A 13,599-nucleotide genomic window follows, 5' to 3' on the forward strand; every position below is an offset into this window, starting at 1 on the left:
GAAACGTTTTTCTGCATGAAGCCCATTAGTAAGTTTCCAAAACCTCCATAAATGTTAAACATTTTATTATAGGACTCTGAACACTTCTTATTTTACGTAAAATCTCATGTAATCCCATACGTTGCATTTAGCTTTTGATCCCTGAATAGCAAACTGCTGTGTAACACAATGTAATCAAGGAAAGGGCTAAAATCTGCCTTTATATATTTGTTTAGTAATGACAGAGTCTCTTTTCTTGTGGGTTATACAAAAAGTTCAGGGGGATATTCCATGCTATTTGATTTATTCTACCTCGTGGCCTTCTTCTATGCAGTGCATGTTTCCTTCTTGTGCTAACTGCTCTCCTTCTGTGCTTTGGGTCCTACTCTGTACACCACCAAGTCTTCCCCGTTGTTTGGATCTTGGATTCTGACATGCTGGAAATGCACTGCTGTTTTCATCTGTTGAATGCTATTGGCAGCCAAAACAATTGTGTTCCAGAGGATGTGATTTAGCCAAGGCTGGGAACACACCCCCTTTACGTTATCTTTTTGTTTGGAGAGGTTGGCAGTGTAACCCTGTATGCTGTCACCTGATGTATATTGGGTTTTCTGTACCGTTTGTTTCCAAATAAGACAAAGTGTGGTCTTCATTACTATGGGAGAGTTCATCTCTAACATCTGAGTGTTCTGCAACAGCTGTGTGCTTTTTCCTCAAAATATGCAAGATATATCCAACCACTCCCAGCTTAAGATGGTTTACCCTGTGCTGTACAGTCTGGGTTGGTTGAAATTTCATGCAATTACTATTTTACACAGTGGCAGAGTATCTGTGAAGTGGCTATCAACTGCAACATATTTTGTTTTTCGCATTTGCCTTTGCAGATTTCACAAAACATTTAATTAGTGATAATCAGCTTTTAACCAGCCAGAGCACACTGATGTGATTCTCTCCTTCTCTCCCCCATGATTATAGGCATAGTCTGTACCTACAAGATAAATTACGTGCAGTCTGGAGAATGTCCTAGCCAGCAGGAAGAGAGAATAAGAATGTCACTTGCATGAGGATTAAAAAAAAAAAAAAGGTGCTGTATGCACTGTGATTTCAGTTAAGAATGCAATTTTTCTTTCCTTTTCAGAATGGTGGACCTGGGATTCAGCTGGAGATTGCAAAGCCTACTGCTCCTCAAGGCTGTTGGTCAGCCTTCCGCAGCTCCCAGCGGAACCAGAGGAGCTCCGCGCTGACTTCTGTAGGGTCTGATTCACCATGGGAGATCAAATGATTTCCTGGCTCAGGTTTTGTGAAGTTCGACGTCTGCTTTGGACCCACAATTTGGAAAAGGGATCGCCTCTGCGGCACGGTTAAGAGACAGATAAAGCAGTCCCAGATGATGAGCACTTTAAGTAGCACTGGAATATTACTCAGCTTGACAACAGTGTCTGTTACGCTGGATTTTAGCTTGCATGGTGGTCTGATGGCTTGGTCTTTAAGCACCAATTTGACTCTGAATCAGAGTTTACCTACATCCGATCCTCTCAATACCTCTGAGAAGGGTGAAATCTCTCGGATGTCAGTGAGAGAGAAGAACTGGCCAGCCCTCTTGATCTTGGTCATCATCCTGCTTACCATCGGGGGCAACATACTGGTAATTATGGCTGTGTCCTTGGAGAAGAAGTTGCAGAACGCCACAAACTTCTTCCTGATGTCCTTGGCGGTGGCAGACATGCTGGTGGGTATCCTGGTCATGCCCGTGTCGCTCATTGCAGTGCTGTATGGTAAGTGGCTTCCCTCCTTATTGGCAATCTCTTCTTGCTTTCTTGCTGCCAGGAATGACACATGCACAGCGTCGGTGTTGGTTTTTATTGCCGAGAACGCCCTGAAAAGCTGCAGCACTGAGTCCCTTTTTTATCTTCTCGGTGGAACTGCCCCCAGATTGGCTGGGAAACCAGAGCTTTGGGAAAAGCAGGGCAGTGTGGCTGGAGCTGAGGCAGCTCTAAGTGAGGTCAGTCGGTCCTTGAGCTTGAATCCCACTGACACAAATGGGACTTGAGCACTAACTTAGAGAAGAGTTTTGCACATGGCAGTTTGGGGCACTCAGAAGAAAGTTCTTGGCATTTGTTCAGCTGGCCCTGTGCCTTTCAGGGAATCATTCTGCTTGTCTGTGCCTCAGTTTCCCTATTTCTAACCCAAGAGCAACTTCTTCTGTTTAAACCACTGTGATATACCTGCACATGTCGGTGTGAGCACTCATTACTGCTTCCCTCTCACACTGGGGTCGTGCATTTGTCCTGCTCAGTAGGAAAGTAGTGATAGGAGCCATGGTTAGCACTTCAGAGGAGTGAAATGCCCACCACATCCAGCTCTTTTATCTGTTTGAGACTTTGAACCGATTTCTTGGCACGGTGCTAGGACTCTCCATCACTGGGTATCACAAAGGGATTTGTGTTTGCTTCTCCATCTCTGATCACCACATTTGTACACGTATAAACATAATGGGTGTGCTTTTAATGTATAGTGTTTTATCTTTTTTCATGTCTGTTTTGAGACTTTCTTTGAAAACTATTTTAATATTGATATTTGTTGGAAGCAAATAATGCTGTTTACTTACTGATTTGATTAGAAATTGGTTAACTGTCCTGTAAAGTAAAACGCAGAGATATTTATGTGACTTCTTCACTTGCTCAAATGATTAAATCAGCCAGAAGTTCATTTTGAAAACGCATTGATCAAGGATACATAATTCCAAAGCGTATATAACCTGTCTACAGAGAGTTTAATCAATATGTGATTTAGATACAGACCTATCCATTGAGTTCTCATGCATAAAACCTTTTATTTTGGGCTATCATAATAGTTCCATCTCTAAATCTTCTGCAAATTACAGCACAGGTATTTTATTTTTAGCACTTTGCTGTGGTTCTCCAGAACTTGACAGGGAGCGTATAAACACAGAATTATTTGACTGACCTGCTCCTGCATAAATTCTGAGTTACCCAGTGACTCTAAAAGGTGAATTTATGGCAGTGATCCTCAACATATATACTTTCTGAGACTTTGGAAACTAATGGAAATGGATTTTCTGTTGTTCCTAGAAGTTATTCCTTAAGGTCATTTAAAGGTGTGAAGTACACTGCATATTTAAAGGCAAGTAAATATCATTGATTTGAAGAGGAACTGTAGTGATTCCTTTTTCTTCTAGCAGAACACTAATATTAGACCTTTAGGAAAATCCTTCCTTCTCCAGCAGCCTGCACGCACTTTAGGCACCACCACAGCCAGGAGAACACTGAAATTTATCTTTTTTTTCTAAGTGCTACAAATCAAGAAAAGTTTTTAAAAATGCTTTAATAGGTTTTGCATTGTTTGCTGTGGTGGTATAGATATATCCATCACCAGCAGTGATTAAGGGGAGGGAATATTCACACTTCACCTGAGAGTATCTGGGGTTCACGGCCAAAGACATGGCTTGGAGATGTAGCTGAGAATGAGGGGTCATTTTTATCCTGAACCATAACAAAAAATCCAGTAGATGCTCTCTCTCCACAAATGCTTCCCTTTTCTGTGTGTGCATTTGGTTTTGTTGTGTTGGTTTGTGGTTGGTTTTTGTTGTTGTTTTGAGGGTTTTTTTTTGTTCTTTTTTTCATTTGTTTGTTTTAAGAAGGAAAAATCAAGTTGCCAATTAATTCCAGAACTTAAGTACAAAGGAAGTAATGGCAGGAGGCATTATGCTGGGTTCTTCACCTTTTAGACAGTGCTCTGATGTATGTATCAATTAGTCTTTCTTGAATTCTTGTACTAATAGTTGAGTTGCTTCTGACAACTTAGTACATTTTCCATGGCATGTAATTCCTAAAGAATTAATGAGCTAATTAATGAGCACACATCAGAGAGAGTAAATGAAAAATTAAAGCTGTGCTTAATCTCAGTGGAGAAACTTTGGATGTAACTAAAGATACGGGCATGACCCAGGAGGGCATCAGCTGTTCTGTACATAATGGAGCTTCTGACAAGGTACTGAGATTTTTTCCTTAGGGTGATTTAGGGAAAAGCAATGGTAGATTTGCACTGTATCTAGTGGCTATGGGCAAGAGAAAGCCCATAAAATAGGTTTTGCTTGTATTCCTTTATTGGAATGATCAAATCATTAAGGTTGGAAAGGACCGCTAAGATCATCTAGTCCAACCATCCACTAAAGACCATCAGTCTTAGACATCAGCTCTTCCTAGCAGAAAGTCCAGAAGGTATTGAACCTTTCTTTGCCCTAATGACTCCAGACCAATGGGTTAACAGCTGTCATTGAGTTGCCAGTGTGTCCAGTTAGTGGCCAGCACATCTCCTGGTCTTCACATGTCCAGGCTTCAGCCTTCTGCCTTGAGATTCAAACAGCAGCATGAAGCTGGTGGCCCAACACAGCTTCCAGCAAGGCTGCTATTAGAAGCAGCTTCCATTAGCACCAAGTGCTGGAGCAGCTTTACATCCAGATTATTGTTATTACTGCTAATTATCATCATTATTATGCAGTGACAGAGATGTGCTGAGCGCTTGCAGCAGCCTTCTGTAGAGGAAGGGTGGGGGGAACAGGAGGAGCTGTCTGTCCAACAGCTGCCTCTGCCATCTCCTTTCACCCGATCCAGCTCTGCCTTTCTGCAGTGGTGCTCCCCACAAACAGCAAGCAGCTTGCAGGGAGAGCTGATGGAGCAAGGCAAGGACAAGGCGTTGCTGAGTAAGTTACTGCTCAAGTGAGAATCAAGTTTGGAGAGCTGAAACCAGCATATGAGCTGAGGGCTGCAAATGATGGCATCTGGCAGGAGGAGGGAGTGATGCTACGTGTCCTTCCTCAGCAGCGATCGAATTTGGTCATTTGTATTAGCATCAGTCTGTTCCCAAACCATTTCCAGAAGGAGCCTTTATCTTTTAATCATTATATTGAGGGCTGGCCTTGCTCCATTCACATAGATTTCTTCTTAATTTCATTTCTGATCTCATCAAAGATTATCCATGCCTTATTTTTACCTTTTTATCCCGTTCTTAGTTTTTCTTAAAATTTTTGTTTTGGATGTAGCACAGTGAAGACTGGAAGCCTGGCTGGTGGGGAAAGTACCATCATCTGAGCAAGGTGCAGCACTTGGAAATAGAGACCACAATGCTCTAAAGTATTTTTGTAGTCTTCTTGCTGCCTTTTTAATGCTTTTATTAATTTGACTGATTCTAGTCATTTGTTATCCCTTCCCATTCTTTGACATTTTCATATTTATATTTTGGCTGAAAACCTCAAGACTTTTAAATTCTTTTGTAATGAGAGATGTGAAATCAAATCTGATTCTTGCAAAATGGCACCAATATGGGCTGGATCCGTTCAGTTGGGGTATTTTTTGTTTGTTTAACTGATGAGTTGGAAACATTGGGTGGACCAGGAACGAAGAGGAATTGATAGTAAAGCATTACTTTGGGTTTACTGGACTTGTGAATTAAATCTCAGCTGAAAGTTGGGGAGAGCAAATATTGCTACTGAAGGCACCCAGCTCCCTGGGGAGGTCTTGTATCATTTCTAAGCAACATCTGCAGGATATATCTTTCTTCTAGGAGAGAAAATTATAACAGCTTTCAATGTCTGACCTGCTCTCAGTTGTTTGGGCAGATGGTAATGTCCTTTAGTGGCAACTGAGCTGTTTTTATGTGTGTGCTGCAGCTTCGCAGGCAGATTTAGAAAGCCTGTCACTTTTAATATAATAGGAAGCAGCCCCATAAAAATTCAGATTTTAGTAAAACCTTGGCTTGCATTGTAAATTTTTCCTAAATAATTTTGTGGGACCCACTCTAAATCTTCGGTGTGGAAGCTCTTTTCTCTCCCTTGGGATGAATCTGTCCCTTCCTCAGCTGAACTGTGAGCACGCAGAGCAACAGCAGCTGCTAAATTTCAATGAGAAGCAGTATTATCATGGCAAGTGGGCTGTGACTGACACAGAGATATTTCAGAATAAGAGGAGGGAGCGGAGCTGGCAGAGCTTGCTGGTAGCACATCCCAAGCACTGGTCTGAATGGCCCCCTCAGAAATCCTGTGCCCCACAAGGAAGGTGGGAACAAAGCCTCTTGGTCGGTTCTTTGGCCCTGTACTGAATGAGACTTGTGATGGATCCAGGCTGCTCCTTGTTCTCTGAATTCCTGCTGTGTTTGTCTGGAAGGAAGATTTGAGTCTTTCCCCAAACCCCCAACCAGGCTGTGCTCTGCTGAGTGCAACATGCAGGGGCCAAAGCCACAATGAATTCTGTGGGACAACGATGCCAAGGAGCAGCCAACCATCACTATCACCCAGCCCCTGTGATATCCTGATATCCATCTTGCCTGAGCTGCCATCTGTTTCCCAAGGTAGGACAAGTGAACTAGGTGTTAATAACCAACATAACAAATGCACAAGTGTCCCTCCTCTGCTCTCAGCAAAGCTTCATTAACTCCAGTTGCAGGAATGAAGGTTATATGGCACAAGGTGTGCTTGTATGCTCTGTCTGTTTGAAAACGCGTGCTGTTACTTGTTACGTGCTCTGGAAGCGAATGCTTCCCTCTGCAAAGCTGCTTCTCCTCTTCCTGCTCTGCTGTAGCCCATGGAAATCTTGTCTCCATTCTGCTGTGTACCCAAATGTCTTTGCCATCCACCTGCCAAACCCAGTACTCAGGAGTCCCATCAGCTCCGGACATGCACAGCTCCCCATGATGACATATCATGGCAGCTAGAGATGCTTCAAATCCTTCTGTGTAAATATAGTTTTTAAACTAAAATATGGTGTGTTTCCGAAACTGAGAACTCTGCAGAAGTGTATTCATTTCTACAGCATTCCTCCCATGGGAAGCTGGAAGAGGATCAGGATTACCCTTATTGCTGGTGGACTATTTGTGTAGTATGAGGGAGTTTGTGTCCCCATTCTGCATGCTCTGCAGTGACCTGTTGTGCTAATCATGATGGATTGGCAGTTGGGCTTGATCTTAGAGGTCTTTTCCAACCTTAATGATTCTATGAAATATCAAAAATGTAGCCACTACCATAATCACCAGGGCCTTCCAACTGTATTTCAGTCCCCTGAATGCTGCTGAGAAACTTGCATGGGAAGTGGCCAAAGCTGTGGGACCAGAAGCAGATCTCTGTGCTCGGCTGTCAATCAATGCCAGCTTTATGAGAGCTTGAATTTCTCTTCTCTCCCCTGCTATGCATACAGCCCGGTGGTTTTGTGTCAGGTCCTTATTACTAATTTAAGCTCACCTATAATCCACATTGTGGAGCAGCGGTTTGTGGGGCTCTGAAGACCAATTTCTGCTGTCAGATACAGAGGCAGAATGATCACCAGTAAATTTTTTACTGCTCGCCTCTTTCATATTATTTCTCTTCTCTGTGCTGCCTGTGTATCGCTCAGTGTTGGCTTCATCCTTCTTCTTTGTGTAGGCAGCAGTATTTATTATTATCCTTCCCGTGCTCGTTTCCATTGACAAGAGGATCCTGCCCACATGCCAGCTTTAGGAGAAAACACCAGAGAATAATATTTTCTTCCTATTTGTAAACATGCTCTTTTGCTTCTCCTCACCTCTTGCTGTTAAGCAGGGGGCTGCGTTCTCTGCTGTGGGTTAATGGAGCCTTCGGCCCCCGATCTGCTGCTGTGCATGGACTCAGCACAAGGGAAAACAGCACCAAACCACCCACAGCTGCTGTTTGTGTTGGGTTGGGTTGAGAGGCCTGATCACACAGAGGGTTACACGGCTGCTTTGAGGCAGATGTATGCAATCCGTGCTTGCACCACCCAATAACCTCAAGGCATTGCTGAGCTCATCCTGGACCTGATTTCCCTAGGCTCTGAGGGATGCTGCACACTCATTTGCCCTGAGGGTTTGGCAGGCTCTTTGGAGGATGATAGCTCCTGCAGGAGGGCCTGAACAAAGCTGGTTGTGTTCATCTGGTAAATGCTGCAAGGAAGCATGAATTCATGTATCTTAGATTAAAGGTGAGCTGTCAAGTAGAAATGAGAAGAGCTATTCCTCCCCTTTCCCTTCCCTTTGTCCCTCTTTTCCCCTCTGAATGTAGAAAAGTGAAACAGGAATGCTGAAGAACACCATGGATCTTGTTGTCTAGATGTTATTTTGCTGCCTTCTTTATTGTGATCAGTGACAGCAGCCTGCAGGTTGGTGACACTGTGTGATTTTCCCCATGCTTATGGGTGGATCTGGGGAATGGCTTCTTGCAGAATGCACCAGATCCTGAACACAATAAGGTCAGGGGAAATATTGGCAGCTTGTTCAGACAGGCTGGAGCTTTTGCCAGAGTTATTCTCTGCCTCCTCAGTCCTCTTTACACTCCTCCTGCCCGATGACAGCTGCACCTCTTGGCACAACTACAGCAGCATCCTTCATGTAGAAGGCTCCCAGAGGTTTTGCTGGTCTCCTCTGAGTATAAGGAAATCTCTACCACTACAATGCACACAAAGCATGGGTGACTCTGCCATTAAAAGTTTGTGATGTATGTAGGTAAAGAGCAATGAGCTGGCACTTGTGGCAGTAAAACAGCCTAACACACTCAGTGCCCTGGAACGTTTCTCAGACTGCAGGTCCTGATCATAGAATCATGGAATAGCTCAGGTTGGAAAAGACCTTCATGACCACCAAGTCCAACCACAACCTAACCATACTGCCCTATCAACTCACTGCCAAATCATGTTCCAGAGCACCACATCCAAATGGTTTTTAAATGCATTCAGGGGTGGTGACTCAACCACCTCCCTGGGGAGCCTATTCATAAAGGAACAGGATAGGAAGGAATGTTTCCAGTTTCAGTGGACATTCACTTTCTTTTGCATTCAGGAAGGTGCTTCCTTGGCAGTCCAAGTGTAGACAATGGAGTCCAGCTTCAGCCTCTCCCCAGATTCCTAAAATGAATGGAAAAGGTAAACCTACTCTCAATGATCTCGATGGAGCAATTCCTACTTGCACCAGCTGAATTTATGGCCTTATAGTTTTCTATTCTACCCACAACACATAAGCTGTATCCAACCAGGGAGCTATTAGTTATATTTTAGACTCTATATTTGACAGGCAGGTCTTGTCTGCCCAGTGAAGTTTTAGAGTTGCCCATCCAAAAGAAAACCTGTGTGTTCAAGTGTGGTTCATTAGAATGTGTCTGAATATGCACCTTGAAGTTCTGTTATGTAACACAAGTAAGGATTTCGATCTAATTCTATTTTTAATTTCATCCTTTTGCTACAAAACGTTTGGAAAATGCAAAAGATTTTAAAAACAGCAGCACTCTAAGGGCTTGATAAGGTAAGTGGAGCCCCAAAACCCAGAGTGAGTATAGTTACATCTTTGTTTTACAGAAGAGCTGATGGCAGTTTAAATACAGCAGCAGTTTTAACGCTGTCAGTGCAATCATCTCATGCCCAATTTGCTTCTAAATCAGTGAAGCTAAATGTGCTTTAAAATGCATGAATTTTTTGTTTACTTTTTATGACAGTAGCCTGTTAGCTCCAGTAGTAGCTCAGTAAGTGCGTTGCCTCATTGTAATTAACTTTTACGAGTTGAAGAGAAATATAAAGTTACATGTTTTGTAGCAAACCAGAAATTGATAGAAGACAGTGAGAGAAAGCAGAATCGTTATATAGGAGCAGAAAGACCCTGTGACAATAAACAGCTCCGGAGATGAATTTGCTGCTTTGTAAAGGTGCCAGGCAGTTTGCCAGGCTCACCAGTCAAACCAAGACAGCTGACGTGTTTCCCATGGGCAGATGGAGCCTCATCTGGGAGGGAGAGAGCAGCACTGCTCTTGGGTGAGGCACGGCCACCCCTGGGTGTGTTGAAACACACGTCTCAAAATGAAGGGAAATGATTTAATGAGAATTCCAGGCGTTTTGCAAAGGCTGAGTTCATTTTATCGTACGGCACCGCATCTGTCTGTATATCTTAACCTGAGATAACTTCTTGCAAAGACTTTCTTGGCTACGAACGCTCGCCCCAACCCTGGTGGCCCTTTGCAAACCTCAGCTGCAGCTCAGGCCTCCCTCGTTTTCCAAATCTGTTGGCCATCTGGAGAGCAGCTCAGTTAATGTGTTCCCTGCCTCTCTAACTGCACGGCAAAGCGTGCAGCTCCAGCAGCAGCTGCTCAGCAAGGAAGAGAGCTGCCTGCGGACTGACATTTGCTTCTATTGATTTCTGCAAACAGAGGGATTCTGAGAGAGAATAAATTCCATAGAATAGCAAGGAGAAATAGATAGTCACTTTTCCTGACTTTTTTCCAAACATTAAGTTAATTTAGAGATGTGGGAAATGCAACGTCCTGCATTTACGTACAGTGAATAAGTGAGCTGGCATTTAAAACACAGGGATGACCACGCTAGGCTGGCTGGTGCATCTCAGCGGTTTCATCAGGAATACCCCACACCAGTTAGTACAACCACTCCTATTTTCTGTTGCCATAAAGGCCCTTGTTTCCCCCAGCAACACTTTCACACACTAAATATTGTGGACGTTTTATCTCATGCTGAGCTCTTGCTCCCTCCTCTCACTAACCCCAGCAGAACGATACTGGGCTGAGGAGCAAGTTAGCTGTGTGCCTTGCACTTGCCAACAAGCAGTTACATTTCCAGGAATGGTCCTACTTGCCCTCTGTTGTGAAGATTAACATATGGCTCATTTTCCTGTGCTGGCTGTAGCTGCAGATATTGGAGAGCTTTAGGGGCAAGGCTGAACTACTCCAGGCTCGGTCAACTGCATTTCTGTACTCAGTCCTGACTTGATGGGTAACCGATAGAACTGTTTCATCCTTGTTCTGTGTGGGAATTACACCCTGCGTTCACTGGGGAAGACTGTTGTTGCATGTAGATGTGTGCTTCCTGCCACCATTTTGTTGTTTTGGGGTACATCCTATGGTATTTGTTGCTTCCACGGTGCTGTGTTACAGGCAAGGGTTTGTGAAAGTTGGTATGGTTTCTTTTCAGCATGTGGTGTCCTTAATGCTCTTTGTGTGGTAGATGTAGTAGTATGAAAATTTCTTGCCTTACGGCTCCACCTGAGTGATGGTGATATGCCAAGAGCCCTGTGAAATGTTGTCAGTGGAAGTGTACGAAATGGATCAACAAATCTTTTGAGCTTAAAAGCATGGAAAAATCACTGTCATTGTTCAGGAGGCTACATATATAGATAGTATAGATCTCTGCTGTACAAAGGAAAGGAATCATGAGAAAAGCAAGGCGAAACCTTTGAGCAGCACTTAGATCTACTGTAAGATAAATATACCCATCTCATACGTTTTTTGAATTATGAACTTTTCCAGGATAGTATGAATTAACTCAGAATTAAGTCAATTTTTTCTACTTCCTTTTGCATCTGTCTGCTGAATTGATGTCATTAAATTCATCAGAGCAAATGATTTTTTTATAGTCTCTAATTCATGTGGCATATCCCTGGAAGTTCTGACTCTACAGTTCCCTAATAATCATTAAAATAAGCACAAATACCCTTGTAGGGTAGTTCACCTCCCTGAGACATAGTAGTAACAATAGCATTAAGTTCCCACTTCTTGTTTTATCAGCACATGCTGGGAAAGAGGCTCTGATGTGATTCATCTGCTTGCGCAGTAATTAAATGGAAATTACATTGATGGAAAAAGGGCCACATGCCAATTTCTCTGCCTTGCACTAATTTGCACACAGCCTTATTGACGCAATACAATCCTTTTCTGAATGGGCAACTCACAAGAGAGACAAAATATAATCCTCTCTTTCTTTTCTGCCAAATTGTCATTAAAGATGCTAATGAGATGAGGGGAATTTGTGCATGAACTTGTCATGGAGCCTAGGCTGTGATTACCAATATGTGCTGTATCAACACTTTGGATTCGTGTATTAGTTTCAAACATATAGTCCACTTCTTCCAGTCTCTTCTGTGTTTTCACTTTTTAATAATCCTATCATGGAATCATAGAATGGCTTAGGTTGGAAGGAACCTCAAAGATCATCCAGCTCCATACCCCCTGGCTGGCTGTTCTCCACCAGTCCATGGCCTCGGGCACCTCCAGAGATGGGGCACCCACAGCTCTGGGCAGCGGTGCAGGGCCTCACCACTTCTCTGTGAAAAATTTCCCCAACATTTAACCTTCATCTCCCATCTTTTAGTTGAAACAAGGGGAATGGCTTTAATCACTCCTCTAGTCATGTAAAAGGCGCAGTATTTTGTGGGCAAGACAGAATTGTTGGTAGAATTCGGCTGATTCTCAGTTGTTTCTTGGGTGGTTTGATTTCTGTTCCTGTCGACGTGCTGGCTGCAGGCTCTCTTGTCTGACTGTGTTGGAGATATCGGAATAGACCAGTTGTTACCCTGACCAATTCATTTCCACCTTCTGATGACGTATACTCTTTTGTGATGTGTTTATTTTAGGTAAGTTTTAGGTGTTTTGTTTGTTTTTATAGAAGTCTACTTCCACCCACAATCAGACGCGACAGCTGTAGGAAAAGGTTTTGGTGTTGCTGAGATATGGAAATTGTATGACAGGCTTTTACCATACCTATTTGGCACCCACTGGGATGCAGAAAACAGTAAATGCATATCTGACAACTATTAATATTGATGACTGGTTTTAAGAGGCAGCGGAGCTGCGTCCTCGTGTTTGTTCTGAAAGGTGACTGCTTCTCTTTCTGCTGTGTAAATTTTGAGTTTGTTAGGTAAAATTCTGAACCTTTTGTTTATCCCTTTTGATCAGCTTGTCAAAAATGAGTGCAAAGAGAGATTGCTTATCAACACAGCAGCAGATGAAAGTTGTGAGTATGCTTTTACTGTTAAAATCTAAATAGCTGCCTGCATCCCAGATGCACAAATGTGGAACAGGGTTATTTGTTGTGCATAACATGGCAAGTTGATGTTGAAAAGCACAAACATGAGAAAAACAGCTTCCAAGATGAAGCTTTTTAAATATACCCATTTCACCTTACTTTATCTTCTTTCCATATAGATTCTTTTTCAAGTGTTTTCTAGACCACACTGTGTTAAATATCTTGGAAGTAACTATTCTACTAGGGTACCCATATCACTCTCTTACATCTGCTGAATCTATGGCAACACTTCATTACGTTTTGCTAGATTATTGTGTTAACATGTTATTTTATTATCATAGTTATCACTGGCTTTGATTTGTAATCAACTGCAAGTACATTGTAATAACAGTGTAACGATGATAATAGAATAATGTCGCACTTGATTGCAAAGCAAAAACAAGTCTATAAAAAAAAAAACACCCAATCATACAACTTCACTAAATATCATTTCTTTAGTTTCCTTTTCTACCTCATGAGACCACTATAATTTTCTGGCTAATAGCATTGTTTCTAATACATCAGTACGCCCACACCTCATTTACCCATATTAAATTAAACTTCAACTTCATGTTAATAGAACTTACGATGGGCCTTACAATTCCTGCAAATCTCAAAAATGAAGGAGTTCAGTTGTTCCCAAATGGTGGTCATATGTTAAGTTTCGCCTTGTCTCTGATGTTGCCTGTGTGCAATATGTTCTAACATGCTGAGATGTTGTTATGTGAAACAGGATCACGTCCTGCAGTACTGCTGTCTTTAATCCTTCTCAGGATTGCAAGCA

The 13,599-nt window shown here is 42.7% G+C and overlaps 1 protein-coding gene across 10 annotated transcripts in view; it reads left to right on the forward strand.

Moving 5' to 3' along the window:
* The window catches only part of HTR2C (5-hydroxytryptamine receptor 2C), a 203,931-nt gene that overhangs the window by 159,821 nt on the left and 30,511 nt on the right, over positions 1-13,599 (forward strand). For 9 of the 10 annotated variants that reach the window (XR_007379615.1, XR_007379614.1, XR_007379620.1 and 6 more), the window contains one exon: positions 1,118-1,754. Coding sequence is in view for 1 of the 10 variants with exons in the window: in XM_048959220.1 (XP_048815177.1) it covers positions 1,367-1,754 (388 nt within the window). In the remaining 9 variants the exon portion in view is untranslated. Of the gene's footprint in view, positions 1-1,117; positions 1,755-13,599 lie in introns of those variants that run through there. The other variant, XR_007379622.1, reaches the window with a different exon arrangement.

This window comes from Lagopus muta, chromosome 13 (genome assembly GCF_023343835.1).
Source record: "Lagopus muta isolate bLagMut1 chromosome 13, bLagMut1 primary, whole genome shotgun sequence".
Lineage (NCBI taxonomy): Eukaryota > Metazoa > Chordata > Aves > Galliformes > Phasianidae > Lagopus > Lagopus muta.